General features: G+C 33.3%; 2 protein-coding genes and 1 long non-coding RNA gene across 3 annotated transcripts in view; 2 read left to right on the top strand and 1 right to left on the bottom strand.

Moving 5' to 3' along the window:
- The window catches only part of LOC138309396 (double-stranded RNA-binding protein Staufen homolog), a 30,242-nt gene extending 24,733 nt beyond the window's left edge, over positions 1–5,509 (bottom strand). Inside the window, exons 1-3 of the mRNA XM_069250587.1 lie at positions 5,351–5,509; positions 3,051–3,120; positions 509–921 (exon numbers count right to left, since the gene is read on the bottom strand). Coding sequence (XP_069106688.1) covers positions 509–921; positions 3,051–3,102 — 465 coding nt within the window. The 5' untranslated portion in view covers positions 3,103–3,120; positions 5,351–5,509. The remainder of the gene's footprint in view (positions 1–508; positions 922–3,050; positions 3,121–5,350) is intronic.
- A 216-nt stretch (positions 5,510–5,725) lies between these two features.
- On the top strand, positions 5,726–17,991 carry LOC138309792 (F-box only protein 16-like). The gene is made up of 8 exons (XM_069251004.1): positions 5,726–5,924; positions 7,739–7,774; positions 8,114–8,320; positions 9,062–9,226; positions 15,004–15,185; positions 16,174–16,297; positions 16,932–17,121; positions 17,625–17,991. Exons 1-8 carry the CDS (start codon positions 5,853–5,855, stop codon positions 17,684–17,686), a joined length of 1,038 nt encoding a protein of 345 aa, XP_069107105.1. The 5' UTR covers positions 5,726–5,852; the 3' UTR covers positions 17,687–17,991.
- Positions 17,992–18,024: 33 nt separating this feature from the next.
- Positions 18,025–21,798, top strand: LOC138309791 (uncharacterized). The gene is made up of 2 exons (XR_011206324.1): positions 18,025–19,404; positions 19,934–21,798. It is a non-coding gene; the product is annotated as an uncharacterized lncRNA (long non-coding RNA).
- Positions 21,799–21,837: the final 39 nt, after the last annotated feature.

Genomic DNA, 21,837 nt, shown 5'->3' with positions numbered 1-21,837 from the left:
ACCGGTCAGGTTAGCGTAATCACAAATATTTTTGTGTGTCTCCTTCTGGATACTTTATAATAAAATATCATAAATTTTGTGACATAAGAAATCCTTCAGAAAACTAAATACAGTCAAAACTGTAAGGAGCAGCCAAGGGATATAAAGAAAATGGTCTTTATAGCCAGGTGGTCTTTATACACAGGTTGATTTGAGTTGAAATTGTCATTTGGGACCTTAGACCAATGTTTTTATTAAGTAGGTGGTCTTACAGGGATGATTGCTAAGACAGGTTTTAGTGTATGTTTATTATGAATTTTTTTTATTATGGGAATGCAATTTTCTGAAATACATATTGCAAAATGGGCTTCATTTTTTTAAGTCATAAGAACTCATTCAGCCAACTAAAACAGGATTACAAATAATACCTTAATAAGAAGTGTTGACTCCATCAATACTTCTTCAGAAAACTATATCTGTTCATGATTAAATAAATTTTGAATGCAATTTTCCGACATTTATTCCGTACCTTGTTGTAACGAGCTAACTCATTAATCAGACACATTGGGGTTTTCTCTTTTGTGTTTGCCAACATCGTTTCTTGGTTCTTGTTCTCGCTCTCGTCCGTCTTGCTCTGGTTGCTCGCTGGCTGCTGGTCACCAGGTGGCGCTGTCATCTGGGGACCAACAGCTCCGGTCATGTTCACCGGAGAGCTCTGATTGGTCAGTGAAGAATTTGCAGTCGGCTGATTGGTCAGTGCTGAGTTAGGAGCTGGCTGATTTGGAGGCATAGCACCAGGGATTAAGACCTTCTGTTGTAGGCCACCAACAAGAGACTGTGTTGGTGCGTTGTAGCTGTTGTTGGCAGACATCAGAGGTATGGTAGTACCGTTGTTTGTGTTGTTTGGTAGGATTCCAGCTCCCATCACTCCCGCTTTGTTACCTGACAGACACAAAGAATACAAGGAATTAACTCCCCTCAGGCCTAAAATTCCCCATTTGAAGCTAAAAAATGACCGTTTTTGTAACACAATTTCCCCTGTGACTTATTTTTCCTTATTTTTTTTAGACTTTTGTTGCAAATTTCTTCATATTTATCATACATCTACTGTATATTTTATGATAAATTCAAAATTTTTTCATTATTGAGCTTAAAATCTTGCTTTAATTAATACTATAAAATATAAACAAGAGGCCCAAAGGGCCACAACGGTCATCTGACTACCTTGGCAATAGTAAAATTAATTACATATGGGGTCACTTTGTCAGGACCATGTCAGGATCATTTCATGCAAGTTTCAGCCAAATCGCACTGGTAGAACTTGAGAAGAAGTTGAAAATGTGTTTTCAAGATGGCGGCTTTGGCGGCCATCTTGGATTTCAGATCAACCCGAAAAACAACACTTTGTCAGGACCATGTCAGGATCATTTCATGCAAGTTTCAGCCAAATCGCACAGGTAGAACTTGAGAAGAAGTTCAAAATGTGTTTTCAAGATGGAAGCTGTGGCGGCCATCTTGGATTTTGGATAGACCCGAAAAATAACAACACTTTGTCGGGACCATGTCAGGATCATTTCATGCAAGTTTCAGCCAAATCGCTCTAATAGAACTTGAGAAGAAGTTCAAAATGTGTTTTCAAGATGGCAGCTGTGGTGGCCATCTTGGATTTCAGATCGACCCGAAAAATAACAACACTTTGTCGGGACCATGTCAGGATCATTTCATGCAAGTTTCAGCCAAATCGCACCGGTAGAACTTGAGAAGAAGTTCAAAATGTGTTTTCAAGATGGCGGCTGTGGCGGCCATCTTGGATTTCAGATCGACCCGAAAAATAACAACACTTTGTTGGGACCATGTCAGGATCATTTCATGCAAGTTTCAGCCAAATCGCACAGGTAGAACTTGAGAAGAAGTTCAAAATGTGTTTTCAAGATGGCGGCTGTGGCGGCCATGTTGGATTTTGGATCGACCCGAAAAATAACAACACTTTGTCGGGACCATGTCAGGATCATTTCATGCAAGTTTCAGCCAAATCGCACTAATAGAACTTGAGAAGAAGTTCAAAATGTGTTTTCAAGATGGCGGCTGTGGCGGCCATCTTGGATTTTGGATCGACCCGAAAAATAACAACACTTTGTCGGGACCATGTCAGGATCATTTAATGCAAGTTTCAGCCAAATCGCACCGTAGAACTTGAGAAGAAGTTCAAAATGTGTTTTCAAGATGGCGGCTGTGGCGGCCATCTTGGATTTTGGATAGACCCGAAAAATAACAACACTTTGTCGGGACCATGTCAGGATCATTTCATGCAAGTTTCAGCCAAATTGCACCGGTAGAACTTGAGAAGAAGTTCAAAATGTGTTTTCAAGATGGCGGCTGTGGCGGCCATCTTGGATTTCAGATCGACCCGAAAAATAACAACACTTTGTCGGGACCATGTCAGGATCATTTCATGCAAGTTTCAGCCAAATTGCACTGGTAGAACTTGAGAAGAAGTTCAAAATGTGTTTTCAAGATGGCGGCTGTGGCGGCCATCTTGGATTTCAGATCGACCCGAAAAATAACAACACTTTGTCGGGACCATGTCAGGATCATTTCATGCAAGTTTCAGCCAAATCGCACCGGTAGAACTTGAGAAGAAGTTCAAAATGTGTTTTCAAGATGGCGGCTGTGGCGGCCATCTTGGATTTCAGATCGACCCGAAAAATAACAACACTTTGTCGGGACCATGTCACGATCATTTCATGCAAGTTTCAGCCAAATCGCACCGGTAGAACTTGAGAAGAAGTTCAAAATGTGAAATGTTAACGCACGGCGGACGGCGGACGGCGCACGGCGCACGGCGCACGGCGGACGACGACGGACGAAACATGACGACTATAGGTCATCCTGACCCTTCGGGTCAGATGACCTAATTACTTGTTTCACAGTAATTTTTCGTCAAAACGAATATAATTTGGGACCTAAATAAGAAGATACAAATTCCCCTATATTTCGCCAAACTTTTTCCCTATTTCAAAAAAGGTTAGTTTCCCCCAAAACCTAGATTGATCCTTGATATATATACTTACGATGGTTTTGTTGTACCATTGGTTGTTGGTTCTGTACCGGGTATGACGACATGTTTCTTTGTTTTTATTTCTTAAACCAGAAAAAAAAATTAAATAAACATTTTTCAAGATCATTAAAAACAAGGCACTCTGGTACTTTGTTAATTTGTGTCACCATATCTTATGTAATATTACATGTAGGCGCAAGAGAACTTCTATTTAGACGTCGATCGTGATCAGACTATACATGGAGGCTAGGCCAAGGATTTATAAGCGAGACAAATTTGTTACTCTTGGTTTTGGATAAATACGCCACGAGCGCTTTGGTCACTGACCATGACATTGGGCGACGACTGATTTTCCTTTGATATTACTTTGTATGTTAATTAATAAATAAAAGAACATTTGACTTGTTTTTATACTGTTTATGTTTTAGTAGAGAAGGCAGCCCTTCTTTTCTTACATCTCCACACCTACAGCTTTTTTCAATTTTCAGTTACTATCTTAGCTCACATCCACTATCACACAAGCATCAATCTGTCACAGGTCTCTGCCGAAATGCTTGCTCTTTTTAATGTTGTAATGTAATTTATGACGCTGAAATGAAAGCTTTTTCATAGTCTGCTGTCTGTGTTGCACTAGCAAGAGCAGCTTATTTGATAAGGGTTGGAAATTTATACAGATTTTATTTTTACATTTGCATTTTGTTTTTTTATTTTCTGTCAAACTATTCAATTAACCCATAATGAGTATCTATTTTTTCAATAACTTTTATTGTATATTGAACGTATACGTCGATCATTAGACATGTCATTTTTTCATAGTCTGCTGTCTGTGTTGCACTAGCAAGAGTAGCTTATTTGATAAGGATTGGAAATTTATACACATTTTATTTTTACATTTGCATCTTGTTTGTTTATTTTCTGTCAAACTATTCAATTAACCCATAATGAGTATCTATTTTACAATAACTTTTATTATACATTGAACATATACATCGATCATTAGACATGTCGGGGCCCCCAGTCCAGTCAGCTACAATTTTCCATACATAACTCTATACTTTAATTCTGATACTGTGATGTTGGTTAAATATCATTTTTGTTTTGTTCATGAACTCTTTTCATTCAAAACTCATTTAATGGGCCATTTAAATGCTTCATTAGAAACAGAATCAAACTCTGGCCACTGACCCATATGATTATTGTGGTAATGGGTCCAGTCGTCACTTGTCAAAACATATTTAAAACAATGATAACAGCCATTCTAATTTCTGTCTCCATGTCTCAGAACAATAAACACACTAGATTTTTCAAATTCTATGTAATAAATTCACCGATTATGTGACAAATTTATACATGCTAACATTCCTTCAGGATCGATCTGACAATGTGCCGACTCCGCGGTTACATGATTTTAAGGAATGGGTACAAACTCGCGACTGCAGTTACTTTCGTTTTAATAGCTTATATATGCAGAAGGAATATTGTGTGCCATTTTCAAAAACCATGAAGGATTGGCATGGGCCCACCATCCATCTGAAGTTGTTACATAGGTGTTTCTTTTAACTTGATAAGACAAGTATTTGTTGAGAAAAATATATGTTTTTTTATTCCCGGATCACAGGCATCTCATGTGATGTTTAGAAGTGTAAAGAGACTGTGACAAATCCTTCTCACTTATAAATCCTTGGGAGAGGGTTATCAGTGACAGCGATATATTTTCAGGAGCAAAAAAACTGTTCTAAATTAAATTTGCAATTTAAAGATGCTCCACCGCCGAAAGAACATAAATGATATTCATCATTTGAACAATAATTGGTGTTTAATCATGTATATATATATGTCTAATTTACACAAAAAATAATATAAAATCATTTATTTTGCCTATAGGATATAGTGCCACGGAATTTTTTCGGGATGCAATTAATTATTTTTTATATTTTTAACTTACAATAAAAATAGAAGCTCAAACATTTCAATGGTAAAATGGTGTTAAGTAAGTAACTTTTGTAACTGAAGAAAAATATCAATTCGTCTGCTTCTGTTTTTGATAGTGAAAAATTACCATTTGTCAGCGGTGGAGCATCTTTAATTTGTAGTCTAACCCATTCATCTACATATATGTAACTATAGACTTTCACTAAAATATTTGGATGGTACTAAACTACATGATTAGTAAATGATTTTCGACATACCTGAAAATTTTAAGAATTAGACATCTGCACTAAATGATGCATTTTTACTGACTTTTCTCAGTTTTTATGGACATTTGTTGCATACCGGCTTTTTGGAATAGTGGCAATTTCCAGCATTCCTCACCTTTTTGTGACGACAGATCTTCTTTTGTTGTTGTGATGAGTTCTTTTTATGTTTTAAATAGATAAGTTTGGGAATATTTTGATTAATTAATCGAGTTTTTCATTGGCAAACAGTAAAGAAAATTTCAGACATGCATGCGGCCATGTTGTCTGCACCCAAAGTGCCTATCTTTTACACGCTTGATATTTTCCTGATATTCAAGCACCAAAACGACCGAGAAATAATTATAAGAGCAAATTTTTATTTATATATTATCGATAATTTTTAGTTTGGAAGATCAAAGTTGTCAAATATTTACAAATAAAGGAAAATGCTCTCAATTTTACAAAAAAATAACTGACAAATATGTTCGGTGATTTCCGTCCACGGCAACAATCCGCATCAAGATGGCCGACCCGCGGTGTCCGTGGATGTAAACATTCCTTGTTGACAGGAGTTTATTGTTATATTTTAACGTATTTAGGTTACAAGCGACACCATCGCTTCATCAATACATCCCAAAATGGCAATGATTGCTAAAAACCGAACAAAAAGCACATGGACGCCGTTGAGTAACGAAGATACGAACAACAAGGTTTGTCAGTGGTGTACGAACACGCACCTGTTTGGTCAGATTCTGGCAGTTATACTGACCAGAGGGCTGATCAAAGCCATTAGACCCATCCGAAATTATTCTATCATATTGACTGTTTTATGATATTTTTGTTAAGATCACATTCAAACGTATTTCACGTTTTAGACTTTATGTCGTGTTTACACATTTTCATTGAGGTAATATGACAGTGGTGTTTCAAAAATCTTAATTGATCACAAATCAATTAAACCAACCCAAATTCAAAATTGTTCACATAGAAGCAATTACTCAAGTGGAGTTTGATTAAAGATTAGTATTACAATAACACATTTGATATATTCGATACTTCATAAATAAATAATTTGTTAGATGATTTAATGTGGGCATTATATATTTCAGCTCTGACACTACACTAATAGACATTTTGAAAGATACTCTGGTGTCTATGCTATTTCAACAATGAGCAATTTAGAGGTAGTGGTGGGATGATTATTAATTATGAAAATCCGGAATCAAAAAGCACTGATCAACTTAGTACAATGTATGAAGTAGGACTTATTAACTTTTACATTTAGTTTAACAGATATCTATTTTAATCCTTACTGAGTTGTTGTAAAAACTTTTTTTTCTTTTCTAAACAGAAAACGAAACATTATATGAGTATCTTAATTAAACAAGATTTTAAGTTTTATTGTCCATACTAAAGAAAATAACTATGAAAATTATAACAGCAAATTTTAATTTCCAAAATAGTATTTGCTAGAAACCAATTACAGTAAAACCCCTATAACTCGGACATCAGGGGACCAGGTCAATAGTTTTAGTAATACAGGGTATTCGACTCATCCGAGGTTGATCACGATCAACAGTCAAAATGTCCAGTCTCAAACTATGATAAACAATGCACGGCAAAGATATTTTGATTACCCTTTCTTTCAGGATTTTGGATTTCTTTATTAAATTGTTTTATTGATAGTAATATTAAGTTGAAAAAAATATGTATAACATAAATTGAGCCTTTGAAAATGCATAAGAGAAAGCCCTAAATCAAAAGTCGTTCACAGCAGAGTAAGCGATCATCATCTAAGTCAATGTACAATCCATATAAATGTATATGATATTGGTTAACAAGGAGTACATTTTCTATTACGGTATTTAATTATCTCAAATCGTTTAAAACATTTACAAAATACATACTCACAATTAAGTCATATATATATTACATAGATTATATAGGGACATGGTCGGGACCGTACGACCAGTTTGACAAATAGGGGGTATTCGAGAAATCCGGGTTCGAGTTGGAGGGTTTTTACTGTATTATATTACTTCCAATTACAAACTGATAATTAATTATAATTTCAAACACCACTACATAGTTAGCATGACAAGACACTTGAAACATATACATCTTGTCATTTGGCTATACAACAATAAAAATATCAAAGCCAGAATATGTCAGCCAGGTGTTTTCAATTGATGTGGCAAGGTGTAGAAAATGCATATGATCTGAAGTATGAGTCGTATAAAGGTCACCTGGACATGACTTCTAATATCAAACAGTGATAATTAGTATCTGTATCTTAATCAGATTATGGCTACAGATAACAGAATTGGTCAGTTTTTTGTCACTTTGATAAGTCCTTCACAATTTGGCTATAATAGTCAAGGCCTCATCCCTACAGAGACAAAGTAACTTTTAAATATATATAGCTCTACAACATCATATATAATAAGATGTGTGAATGTGATATATTTTCTATGACAAAAACATGTACAGCATAATCATCTCAATTTACATTTTTTTCTTACAGATATTTGAGGAAAGGAAGGCTCTTATGGGAAAATGGGTATGTTATATGTATTTTTTTTAAGTTTCACTAAATAAATCATTGTGTACAGTACCTGTGATACAGCGGTGTATTTGATAAAGAAAATTATGAAAAAAATTTACATTGAACAAAGTTATATATTTTGATACATGTGATTATAATTAATGTTGTTGTTAAAAATTTAATCAGAAATTTCTTAATCTTCTGATTATTTGATTACAGTAGTCAACATGACAGCAAAGATATGACCTCTAGATGGGAATAAATGAAGATGATCAAAGATCTGATTAGTTTATTAAAATCAATAATTATACAGAAATTTATAAATCTTTATTAATTTCTTTGATTATTTTGCAGTTTGATAAATGGACCGATGAACAAAGAAAGAAGATTTTTGAAGATTTAGTTCAGAGATCGAAACACAAGCAGTTACACTACGCAAGAGATCTACTGAACGAGAAAGTGCCAGCATTTCACGAGGATTTTACGCGTGTCCTGCCACGTGTACTGTCTATTTACATATTATCGTTCCTGGATCCTAGGACGCTTTGCCGTAGTGCTCGGGTAAAAAACTTTTATATATTACAACATATCTCTTTCCTGATAAGTATTCCCAGGACCTTTCTTTTTATGTACAAATTTAAAATTGTCGACACAAATTTTAGTTTAATAATTTTAAATATCAAACTTATTATTGTGTGTAAGCTGTCTTTGTGATTTTACGAATATTTGAAAATTTAACTGACTAACTGTAAAGCAAGCATGAAACAGGTACAATACATAGCTTTATCCTAATGAGTGTAACTTATAAAATAATTGCAAAATATAATTCTCATTTTTTCCTGATCTGGAACTACAGTATTTAATATTTTATCAGTAGTGGCTATTTCCCTACACAGCCAATATTACCATTATTCCTGGTGAATTTCCGGTTAGATTTCTTTACCTAAATTTCAGGTCAAATTTCACGTGAAATTCTCGTCAATATCAGGTCTATTTCAGGTTCGGAAATATTGGTACGTTGTGTACCAGTATTCAATATCTTCTCAGGGCTTTTTTTCAGCATGATTTGGGACCGAAAATCGGCCCTATTCCCCATGGCAAAACCTCTTAATTATTATGCTTTATTTCGTGTTTCATAACTTTCCCCAATCTTGGTTTTGGCACTTAAATTTACCCAAATTCAAAGCCACAGGCCCCATTCCTAAAGCAAAGAGAAAAAACCCTGCTTCTGGGCCTTTTCTGGATACTTTTGATTAGTTGCAATAAATTGTCTATTGAAAATTTTCTGACTTTCCATCGTAGGTATGCTGGTACTGGAAACACTTGTCCGAGAGTGACAAGCTTTGGATGCCTAAATGTCTCCGTCTCGGTTGGATCCTGTCTTTCACACCTAGTCCGTACGAGACCGGGGTCTGGAAACGTAACTACGTGGAGAATCTCCGACTACTCAAAGTGCACAGACCCTCGGTACGTAGCTAGCTTGATTAAAAAAAAAGAAAAAAAATGTTCTCGCTTATTTGAGAAGGGCCTTCATACCTTATTTGAGCATATGTTAATTTTCGAGATACCAAAATGATTTGGGCTGAATACAATTTACCATTGATTAGTCCCGCTTTCTGGTGATTGTGACATCACAATGTGACATTAATATGCAATGTCATAGTATTTACCAGAAGGTGGGCGAAACTGACGTTAAACGGTACTTTACCAACATGGTTTTGGAATCTCCAAATCAACGTTTGAGAAATTGGGTAGAGTATTTCTGTAATTTTAGGAACTAGACTAAATGTTACATATTTTTCATTATGAATGGGGCCAATTAACTTCAGTATGTCAGTGTATTATATAAAATCTTCTTTATTTTCAGTCTTAAATGTATAATGTTTCAAATTCAATCATTTAATTTTCACCTGTGATATATAACAACCAGAATTATCAGTTTTGATATCCGGATTGAGTATTCTATTTTAAACAATGAATATTTGGGTATTCTAGCTAATAGAGAATATAAAGGAATCTAGCTTTTACTAGTATTCTGTATTTGCATATTACAGAGTTATCTGACCTTGCTGGTAGGTATTGATTGTGACGTCATGTGTTTATGAGCGTAACATCATATATTTCGGAGAAAACAATGTGAATTGCGCCCACAAAATAATGACGTCACTATGGATACTTACCCGCAAGGGAGCTAACTCTGTAATATGCAAAGACAAATTAAGAAAATTCTATACTCTCATTGATTACTAAATAAACAAAGGGGAGTAATTTGAATCTATTTTTGCCCATAATTAGCTTAGCACATCAATTATAAAATTGAGTAAGGTTTTGTTTATTTTTGTTTATTACCATATGTGATGACTTCCCATATATAGATGTTTATGATTATACTCTAACTTAAGCTCTAGATCATATCTTTATTTTAATGTAGTTGAATAGGTTTTTTTTATCCTTATTACAAGACCTCAACATTTAGCACCACTGTACATGCATATATATGATGCACAACTGCCAGGTGGTAGAGTCAACACTCATCATATAATAATGACATATTCTTGTATAAGTAAAACTAGAATCAAATCTCTCTTTATACACTTTATGACAAATTTTCATGAAATTTCAAATGATTCAGAAATTAACACAAAGTGAAAATTGCATTTATCACATTACTTGAAATATACGCTGCATGCAGTTTGACAGAAAAAGGTGATGGGATTTAAAGCATCAATTTCAGATGTCTCAACATTATTACCGTATATTATCTTTGCCATGATGTCATGTTAATCACATGACACAAGAAATATTGACTGTCAATTTTCCTTGATTAATTTAGAGAGAGAAAAAACAAAAATAATTTTGTGCAGATGAATATGTGTCACTTTTTAATATGATGGTTCCTATATTTAGTTAAATGAATCAAAAGCTTGCTAAAAGAAAAGTACAGCCTAGAATAATGAACATAATGTTTATGTTTTTGAAGTTCAATACAGATTTCTGTAGTCTTCTCTTTCAATAAAACAAATTAAACGATTGAATCATTGTAACAACATGCAGGTTATGCAAATATGTAGATACTTTTCAGCTTTTGATTTTATCTTAAAGTGAATAGTTTATCTTCTGTAAAATTATTTCTACAATGTTACAATGGTCAGTTGTAAGAGCTATAAGCCCTGATAAGAGCATTTCTGAAACCGAACTATCTCTAGAAACATAGAATATAGAATTATCAATATGCTGGCCAAAATATTAAACTCTGTAATTCACCTTGTCTCAGAATCAGAATTATCAATATATTACCAAATGAACATACTGACATTGCCCTGTATTTTATCTTGTCTCACAGAACCCCCAGGTAATTGTATTATCTACTCTAGACCTTGCCAGATACTAAATATGTTGTTCAGATCTTTCAGTACTTTGATTTTAAATTTACATCATATCACAATCCATCTTTGCATATTACAGGGCCCTTGTGGTTATGTATCCATTGTAATGTTATTATTTTGTGAGTGAAAGCATCTGAAAATTATGATGTTACATTCTCAAAACACATGACGTCACAATCAATATCTAATTACAAGGGCAGATAACTCTGTACTATGCAAATTCAGAGGCTTTGGATTCAGTAAAACTTTCATATTTTATTGCCATTTTGAGCAATAAAGTTTGTATTTCAGACATCAATAGATATGGAATGATTTATAACCAATGTTAAAAGGGAAAAAGCCATATATATGAATCCACATATTGAATATTAATTTCAAAGTTATTTATAAAAGGGCTACATGGTTTTGTATTGGCATTTGACTTATAATAGTTACACATTGTACCGTATTCGACACAATAAGCGCCCAGGTTGCTTAAAATATTGACAAATGATGGGAATCAAATTTGGGCTAACATTTCACCAAATTATTGCACAAAAAATCAAATCAAGAAACCAACACATTTTTCATAGTTTCAGTCTGAATTTAATTCAATGTAAGTGAAATTGAGGCCTCAAAAAGGGGGAGGGGCACTTATTGGGTCAAATACGGTAAATTTTGTGTAATTTCTCCTGATCAAGATTTGAACAACATATTTTTCGTACACATATAAGATAATCATTGCATGTCATTCAAGTTACATGTTGGGTTACTTTTGTAATTGGTGTTGTTGTTGATGAGATTTAATTCACAAATGTTCATGACACTTTAGCCAGTATTTGTTCACATCTGTAATTTATTGAATGAATGCATGAATTACAAAATTTGCCCAACATTATCAATTAGTTATCTAGTCATTAAAATTTTAATGACATAATTAAAAAGTTCTTTTAATTCACTTATAGTAACTTCGAATTTACTACCTAAGTTAATAATTTGAAGTTATAGATTATTAATTATATTTATTGTTAATTGAGATGATGATGTATAATTATCTCCCCTACCTGTCAATAAAATGTCAATGTTACAATATTTGTTTGTAATGTGTTTCTGGTAGAGGGTTAATTTAGTTTTATCATCTGTTGTCTAACAATAGAAATATATGTCGATCAACAGTTAGAAATTAAAAGACAACAAAAATATCAAGTATTGTTTTATGGTCAAAGGGGTTTGCGAGAATTCTGACTGTTAATAGAGCTAATTAATGAGGCTAATTAGGGATGTAAATAAATACATACCCTTGTTAATTAAAGATTTACTTAATTGTAATCTGTGTCCTAACAAAATTTCTGGGATGGAATTAAAGAAATTGTGCCTACTCTTTAAATGTTCACTATTAATAATTAATACAGGGGTATAAGAATAAGATATATTAAGGCATTCAAATTCAAGACTGTAGTTTTTTTGTTTGAAAATCAAACCGTGTTAATACCCGATACCTTTACTTTATTTTAACAACAAGATTCATGTGGCATATAATAAATCCATTCATTTTAAGATTTGAATGAATTCCAAAATGTAACTTGGTAAAATTATTTTGTGTTCATTTCATGAATTTTGTTTGAATGCCTTATTATATGACTTCATCAGTTGAATTATCAAATTATATGTAATATTCATAATTTAAGATATCTTATCTTAGCTTGAATAAATGAAGCATTCAAAAAAATAACTTAATATAATCTTGCTTACAATTACAACTGTACTGCTAATTGATTTATTAGTTATCAAATACAATGTACTCTGACTTATTATCATTTATAATTAATTAAATTATTCAATAATTGATAAAAATAGCAAAGTTAATTAGTAAGTAACCTTGTTACCATAGTAATATTACAATTTATTACTAATACAATAAATCACAAGGTGGACCAGATACAAAATCCTGAGTTCTAGTACATCAATATTTAGCTACCGTTAGTTGATATATTAATGCTTGAACTGTAATTATGTTATTGCATGTGAAAAAATATATAATTATATAATATAAAAGCCATTATTTCATATCATGTTTTCATCTAATTTATTTTTTTGTTGAATTTGATATCAATAGTAGCTAGAATTTTGACCAATGTTGGTTGTTTGACGGAAAATTTGGTTATTACGGGGACCAGGTACAGATTTGGAACCAACATACAGTATACATTTACATGTATGTATGCGCTAGGGAGGAAAAAACTGTTTTATAATTGTGTTTTCTTTTTACGTATACATGTATATTGTTGGTTGGAAAATTGTGCCAGGTCCCTGTGTCAGATCATATTGAGTTTGATGATCAACCTAAACTTTATCAACCAAATCAGAGATGATGTTTTTACAATCTTTTATAGAATTCTATACATACCTGGCTCCAAATTCCTATGTTGCCATTAAATTTTCTTGACCTATTCACCCCTGAGGAGGCATTTAGACTCTTCCAGTTTAAGGACTTGTATGGTTCATTTTGGAATTTCAGGGGTGAAACTTTTAAAAGCATTTAATGGTTAATATATAACTTAAGGTATTACCAAAGCATGTCCACATCCTTATTGTCATTCACAGATTATTTCACGTCTAGATAGAATCATCACTGTTCATTTCACTCATTTCATTTGCTAATGAATTACCAGATAATATTCTTATTTCAGGTTATATATGAAAAATGTCAGAAAGGAGACGATTTAATTTGAACCTTATATGTTACAAAAATTGATATATATACAACTTGGAAAATGTTTTAATTTCGAAGAAAAGATTAGATGACTAGTTGATTATTCTGCATTTGCATATTACAGAGTTATCTGCCCTTGTGGGTAGGTATTGATTGTGACATCATGTGTTTGTGAGTGTAACATCATGGTTTGTGGAGCAAACGGCGTGAATTGTGCTCACCAAATAATGACTTCACACTGGATACCTATACCTGCAAGGGAGCTAACTCTGTAATATGCAAAAGATGGCATTGCTTTAGCAAGAAGAACATTAATTCAAGGAAATGATTTTCAGTTATATAAATAGACATGAAATTGTATAGGCTAGCTGGCATTTACATTTGTCCTTCTTAACTTATGTTTAATCTGCAAATTATAAAAATTGATCAAATAATTTCATAAAATTTGAGTTTGATTACAACAAATTTAATTTTCTTGTGAAATTTGATTTTGATTGACATTTTCAATTACCTATATAATATATCTACCAGTGTCCAGAATTACCATTATTAGAGTTGTACCTTTAGTAGACTGACTGCTGTCTTTAACCATTGTACAATTCCATCTTTGAATATTACAGGGTTATCTGCCCTTGGTATTAGTATTGATTGTGACATCATAGTTTTCAGAGAAAACAACATGAGTTTTGCTCACTGAAATAATGGCATTACAGGGATCTCTACCTGAAACAGAAGTAACTCTGTAATATGCAAATACCAAAAAGTGTATGAAGAGGGCGTTACTAAGTTCTACTACAGCTTGTGCCCAATTTCATTTGAATGTTTTCAAATGAAATATGTTTAAACATGTTAGCGTATACTCAGTTATTTTCGCAGGGATGATATTTTCCCGATTTCGCGGGACATTGCTAAGATCGCAAAAATTTGATCCGCAAAAAATATTGAAAAATGGTTGAATGATATCTACCCTTAAATCCATAACGCGAAAATTTAAAATCGTTAACATATGATATTTTCTTTTTTAAATGAAATCTCGGACCATCTACGAAAATAACTGGTTATACAGTAGGTTTTCATTAGTTTTCATCTTTAAACAAATTCTGTTGATTTGTTCCCCAAAAATCACTTACTGCCTAACATTTAATTGTACATTTTGATGTTAACAGCCTTCAACCTTGGAACAGCTTGAGAAGTTGAAACTTGACCTTGAGAAAGATTATCGCGTGCCTAAAAACAAGACAAAGAAGAAGGAAAAGACTCCTTGGCGCGGCTCCGATCCCGTTCCTAAAGACACGTGGCGTTACAATGTTCTGGAGAACGACGATGTCGTACAGAGTGTCAGCAAAATGTTAGTCATGTGTTATTTAGTATATCAAATATTAAATGCAGTATCCTGTAAACCAACTATTTTTCTCGGCTGTTAAATTGTAAACAAACTATCTTTCTCGGCTGTTAAATTTCACAATTTCCATTTCAAAACAAGTTTGCGAAGATTAACACACTCTGTATTAGTGGATTAAACAATTGAATGATAATTCCTATCAATATAGATGATTGAGTTATTAAATGCGTAGATAAACTTTCGCGAATATACTTGTATCATGAAATTCACGAAAGTTAATTGCACGAGAATGAAAGTTGTTTTACAGTACTATGTCAGTCTGTCTGTGAATTAAATTCAGTATAGTCTAGGAGTGAATATAATGTTAGTGATAGCAACCCCTGGAGTATTAAGGGTGATCTGTCTGTTGATCTGTAATTTGTTTTCCAAAAGATTTCCGCAAGATCTGTAAGGCCAATTACATTAATTGATATAAAAGTTGTGACTTATATTAGACCAGAAAATACAGTTATACAGGTAGCCATTGGTAATGGCTTGTACTGGAGCCTAAAATTCAAATTTAGAAGATTTTGGACATAAGAGTCTATCCTGGTTATAAAGTTACTACCGTATTCGACCCAAAAAGCACCCTGGGCATTTATAAAATTGAATATATGAAAAGGTGCTTAATTAGACGAAATTATTGCAAATCTATATAGTTTTGATCTTTATATATGCCTGGGCAATTGAAATTGAGGTCAAAGTAGGAGAAGGGGCACTTATAGGGACATGGGCGTTTATTTGGTCGAATACGGTATATGTCAACTTACTGTGTTGCAAATATATTTACAGGAATATGAAGTTTTGATATTGCATTATTCAGAAACTGAATGTGCAATATCTAACAAATTGGATGGGCTTGATCGACAAAAAGAGAGTACCCCAGGTATAATTTCTGTAATTTTTGTCCTTGCATTGGTTGATATTTTAGACATTATCATCTTTTTGATTACAGACGTAAGAGGATGACGTGTGGAACTGAAGCGGACATTGTGTCTAAAAACGCTCGCAGTAAAGTGAAGACGGGAAATAACGTCCTCAATATGTCAACCAGGAGGTCGCTGTCAGCCTCCGTACCGGTCAGTGTTTCTCTCGGGATCATTGTATTACTTTATTAAGAGTGGGTTCAGTTCAAATTGCTTTTGATTGTATTTGTATTTAAGAATATGGGAGTTTCCTTCGTGATACCAAAATGGCATGGGTAAAGTACGATTTACTTACTATTGATTAGTTCCACCTTCCATTTTCTAACTTCATTCTCAACCATATTTCACAGCAAATAATTTGACTTCAAAATATCCTTTGTGGTGAAGTATGAAGCGTATGAAATGGTTTTTTTCTGATTTCTGATTTGATATGAATTATTTATGGAGTCTGTTTAAAAGCAAAATGTTGAATTCTTGTATGAATTAGAAAAAAAATACCAGGACTAGCTTACCTTATGGTTCTAGAGAATAATGTGACTTGAGTTTATGGCAATATGCTTCGGCGAGATAGCACTATAAATTTTCTGCTTTTGTAAGGTTTGTTTTGATTTGTTAACGGCAAAGCAAAATTAAGGATGTGTTAGGATTAGATGGCGGAGGGAATTTAGAGTAACCGGAGAAAATATATCTTTAGCAGAATGATGATTGGAAAACAAACTTTAACCAAGTCGTATGAAATTTTCATAATACATTGTAGTTTTAAATTTATTTTCATTTTTCTTTACAGCGACTAAATACAGGATTTACAGAGAACGATGGCTATGGCAGACCACAGTGGGCTAAAAATATGACCGGAGCACCAAACGTATCATTTGATCCTGGTGTAGAGACCGTCAAACGTCCCGGTCCAGTGAGTCCTCCAACTAAGGCTAAAAATACACATCCGATATCAGCACGGTCTGGGAGAGATCCACCTTGTAAGTAACATATTCAATATATGTACATCCTTTTCAACAATATGAAGCCAATTTTAGTAATATTTCAGAATTATATTATCTCAATTCTATTCTCATTATGTATACAGTTAAATAAATATTGGTGATTTAATAAAAAGTACAAACTAATCGTTCTTCATAAAGGATCCAATCATTGAATTAATGTTATTTGTATGAATATGTTTGTGTGTGTTGTGTTTGATGTGTAACAAGGCGAGAGTAGTGTGCTGCCAGCCGGGCTTGAACACACAACCGTGGACTTACTGGTCCGCTGCTCTACCGACTGAGCTAAAGGGAAATTCCCTCTAGCACAAAAGCTAGAAGGCGACCGTATCACTATGTACAATTAAAAACTGCTACAGATATATTCAGATGACCATTCATCACATTTCTCTAGTAATTTTGTTCCACATCTGATTCAGTTACTGGTCACAAGTGAAATACATTTTCGATAATCATAAAATGTTATATTTTCTATTTTTCAGCTGCAAGATTATTTCCTGAAAAACCCTGGAATGTTCCAACCGATTCTGATGATGACCTCTGACCTTGAAGATATCTGATGACCTTTGACCTGAGATATTTATATCACTCCATTGTCATCATAATTGACCTTTGACCTGGAATATTTTTTATCCCAGTTCTAATGTAACAGGATAAATAGCAGCTTAATCATGTATATTAGATATTGATCATGGTTCAGTGTGAGTTAATCGGAAGGACTGTAAGTAAAAATCATAATTCATTCCAAAATCATTAATTAATTTTATAGCATTTTAACATAATTTCTTAGTGCATGGTAATGTTATATTTACTAAATATCAATTTAATTAGACAAGTACAGTTTCTGTAAACCAATAGTCATCATGTTTCGTCCTGATCGTCGTCCGCCGTGAGTTAACTTTTCACATTTTTTCTTCTCAAGTTCTACCAATGCGATTTGGCTGAAACTTGCATGAAATGATCCTGACATGGTCCCGACAAAGTGTTGTTATTTTTCGGGTCTATCCAAAATCCAAGATGGCCGCCATGTTGTTTTTGCATGGCATTTAATTTTGGTGATTTTACAAACAATGAGGAATTGCAAAAATTAATCTCCGCGAAACTGTTTCAAATACAGATAAAGTAGAACTACAGAATTATAGATCGCAATTTAGATTTCTCCAAATTAACAAGTTGGTTTACAATATAACTGAGTTAACCAATAATTTTTTAAATAAATGAAATATGACAAGTACATTCTAATGTATAACAGTCAAAGAACAAATCAATGTACCGTTACATTCTTAACTGAACATTATTAACTGTTATTCATCCACAACCCTTTCTATGATACCTCTTATAATTTAATCCAAGATTTTTATATATTTCAATTTTAGATATTCATTTAAGTGCTTTCAAATTTTGTGTACCGTTTGAGGTTTCAGTTTCCGTCCAGCCAGTTTCTATCAACGTCGAAAACAAACGGCAAGTGTTTGGTTCTTATTGAAGTTGATAGACTGTATCTGAGATACAGTGTCTGCTAAAGTGCAGGTCGATAGACTGTATGAGTCTGTATCTGAGATAGTGTCTACTAAAGTGCAGGTCGATAGACTGTATTAGTCTGTATCTCAGATACAGTGTCTGCTAAAGTGCAGGTCGATAGACTGTATAGTCTGTATCTGAGATACAGTGTCTGCTAAAGTGCAGGTCGATAGACTGTATTAGTCTATCTCAGATACAGTGTCTACTAAAAGTGCAGGTCGATAGACTGTAATAGTCTATCTGAGATACAGTGTCTGCTAAAGTGCAGGTCGATAGACTGTATTAGTCTATCTCAGATACAGTGTCTACTAAAGTGCAGGTCGATAGACTGTATTAGTCTGTATCTGAGATACAGTGTTTGCTAAAGTGCAGGTCGATAGACTGTATTAGTCTGTATCTGAGATACAGTGTCTGCTAAAGTGCAGGTCGATAGACTGTATTAGTCTGTATCTGAGATACAGTGTCTGCTAAAGTGCAGGTCGATAGACTGTATTAGTCTGTATCTCAGATACAGTGTCTGCTAAAGTGCAGGTCGATAGACTGTATTAGTCTGTATCTGAGATACAGTGTCTGCTAAAGTGCAGGTCGATAGACTGTATTAGTCTGTATCTCAGATACAGTGTCTGCTAAAGTGCAGGTCGATAGACTGTATGAGTCTGTATCTCAGATACAGTGTCTGCTAAAGTGCAGGTCGATAGACTGTAATAGTCTATCTCAGATACATTGTCTGCTAAAGTGCAGGTCGATAGACTGTATGAGTCTGTATCTCAGATACAGTGTCTGCTAAAGTGCAGGTCGATAGACTGTATTAGTCTGTATCTGAGATACAGTGTCTGCTAAAGTGCAGGTCAATAGACTGTATGAGTCTGTATCTCAGATACAGTGTTTGCTAAAGTGCAGGTCGATAGACTGTATTAGTCTGTATCTGAGATACAGTGTCTGCTAAAGTGCAGGTCGATAGACTGTATGAGTCTGATCTGAGATACAGTGTCTGCTAAAGTGCAGGTCGATAGACTGTATGAGTCTGTATCTGAGATACAGTGTCTGCTAAAGTGCAGGTCAATAGACTGTATGAGTCTGTATCTGAGATACAGTGTTTGCTAAAGTGCAGGTCAATAGACTGTATGAGTCTGTATCTGAGATACAGTGTCTGCTAAAGTGCAGGTCAATAGACTGTATGAGTCTGTATCTCAGATACAGTGTTTGCTAAAGTGCAGGTCAATAGACTGTATGAGTCTGTATCTGAGATACAGTGTCTGCTAAAGTGCAGGTTTTACTTATTTTCACAAAACTGGAATCTCTTTTGATCATTATGTTATACATTCCACATTCAACAGTAGATTCTCTTATAGTCTCTGTGTTAAAATTAAAAATTTGAAAAATGATATTTAGACAACATATATGTTCTTGCCTTTCATGTTATTTATATTTGTCGCCTGTTGACAGGTTTAGAACAATTCATTAAACATTGGTTTGTGTTATGTACTGTATTATAACTTAGATCTGCATTGATTTAATTGCTTTGGAACATTTTGTTTTCTTCTTAGTAATATAATGTATTGATCATCACATTAATTGTGAAAGCAAATTATCATTTGATAGTTTAAAATGAAGAGGAAACATTGTGATTAAATGAAACATTTTTGACAATTTCTTTTTTTTATAAGAGATGATTTTTAGTTTAATCTGAAGGCATCATATGTGTTTATATTATACGGAGGTTTATTAGTTATTGTATTGTGACTACGCATACCTCTATCACTACCAAATACTGTCTTCAACCCAATACTGTAAAGTTGTTCAATTTCGCTGATGTAAAATTTCGCGATTTATTTTTACGAATAAGCCTAGTAGCCTTTAAAGTATCATTTAGACAAGAGTTTGTAACATGTTAAGTCATGATTTTGTAATTTCGCGAGGTTATTAAACTTCGCGAACTTTGATGACTCAACGAATTTAGCAAAATTAAAACCCTGCCAATATAAGCAACTATACAGGGAGTGCGCACTCAGTGCTTAATAAACTGATAAAATTTAGGGGCCCTTGATGTGACCAAATTTAGACTTCAAAAATTTTAAAGTGAAAAAAATAGTCATAAATCAATTCAAAAAAGAAACTCTCAAATGTTTATATAATTGTCTAACTTCATCTATTTTTTACCGTAATTGAAATGAGATTTATGTTCAAGATAAGTGTCTACTTGAGGTCTCAGAAACTAGAAGAGGGCGCTTAGCAAAATGGTTTGCTTATTGGGTTGAATACGGTAAATATCATCCCACCTTTGTGTGTATTGGTGAAAGAAATCTACCCTTAGTATCTGTGATATGTTTGATTTATGTTTGTGACACAAGCTAATTAACTCATGCACCCCTGAAATTTCATAATGGACTGGTCTAGTCTTTGATTTAGGAGAGCCTAATTGTGTCTTCAGGAGAGAATGAGTTAATAGAGTTTAAATTTTGAAACTTAACATTTTTAAGGATGTAAGGATTTGAATTAGAAAATTTAGATAGTCTCAAAAATATATTTTACTTGTTTTCTCACGCTATTTTATTATTAAAATTTCCAAAGTCTATGAAGGTAACATTCCATTAAACATACCTGACATTTACAGTTCATTGTCTTTACAAATATTTTGAAGTTTTGATATTAATATTTCCAATTTTGAAAGTTTTTTAATATTCCATTTCATATAGTTACTTCTTATATGACTTTTGTTTTAAATCTTGTTATTGTAATTCACTGTATTTGAAAAATTATTTAGTAAAACAAAAATTAGATTATTTAATGATTTGATATCGCATGAGAAGTTATGAAACAGGTCTTTGTATTTTTTTCAAGCCTTAGTGAGCAAAAATTAAATCATCATTTTAGAAATAATATTCAATCTTTATTATATAAATATGTAAATTATTTCTTTTTAAATTGAGAGTTACTTAAGGAGCTTTATTTAGCTTAAAAATGTAGGTGTCTTTTGTATATTTCATTCTTTACACGAGATTAGCTTTGGATATTACGTGTAGCTCTCTGGCATTAGATAAAATATATATTATTTTAAAAAAAGGACTTTAAATGTAGTTGTATTATTGTTTACAACAATGATATTACATATAATAAAGATAATGGTATGAATTATTTCGTGATTCCTCATTTGTGTGTTTGGCTTCTGCTGCA

The sequence above is a fragment of the Argopecten irradians genome, chromosome 15, assembly GCF_041381155.1.
Source record: "Argopecten irradians isolate NY chromosome 15, Ai_NY, whole genome shotgun sequence".
NCBI lineage: Eukaryota > Metazoa > Mollusca > Bivalvia > Pectinida > Pectinidae > Argopecten > Argopecten irradians.
Note: the sequence above shows the minus strand (reverse complement) of the source record. Positions and strands in the feature narration are given on the sequence as shown.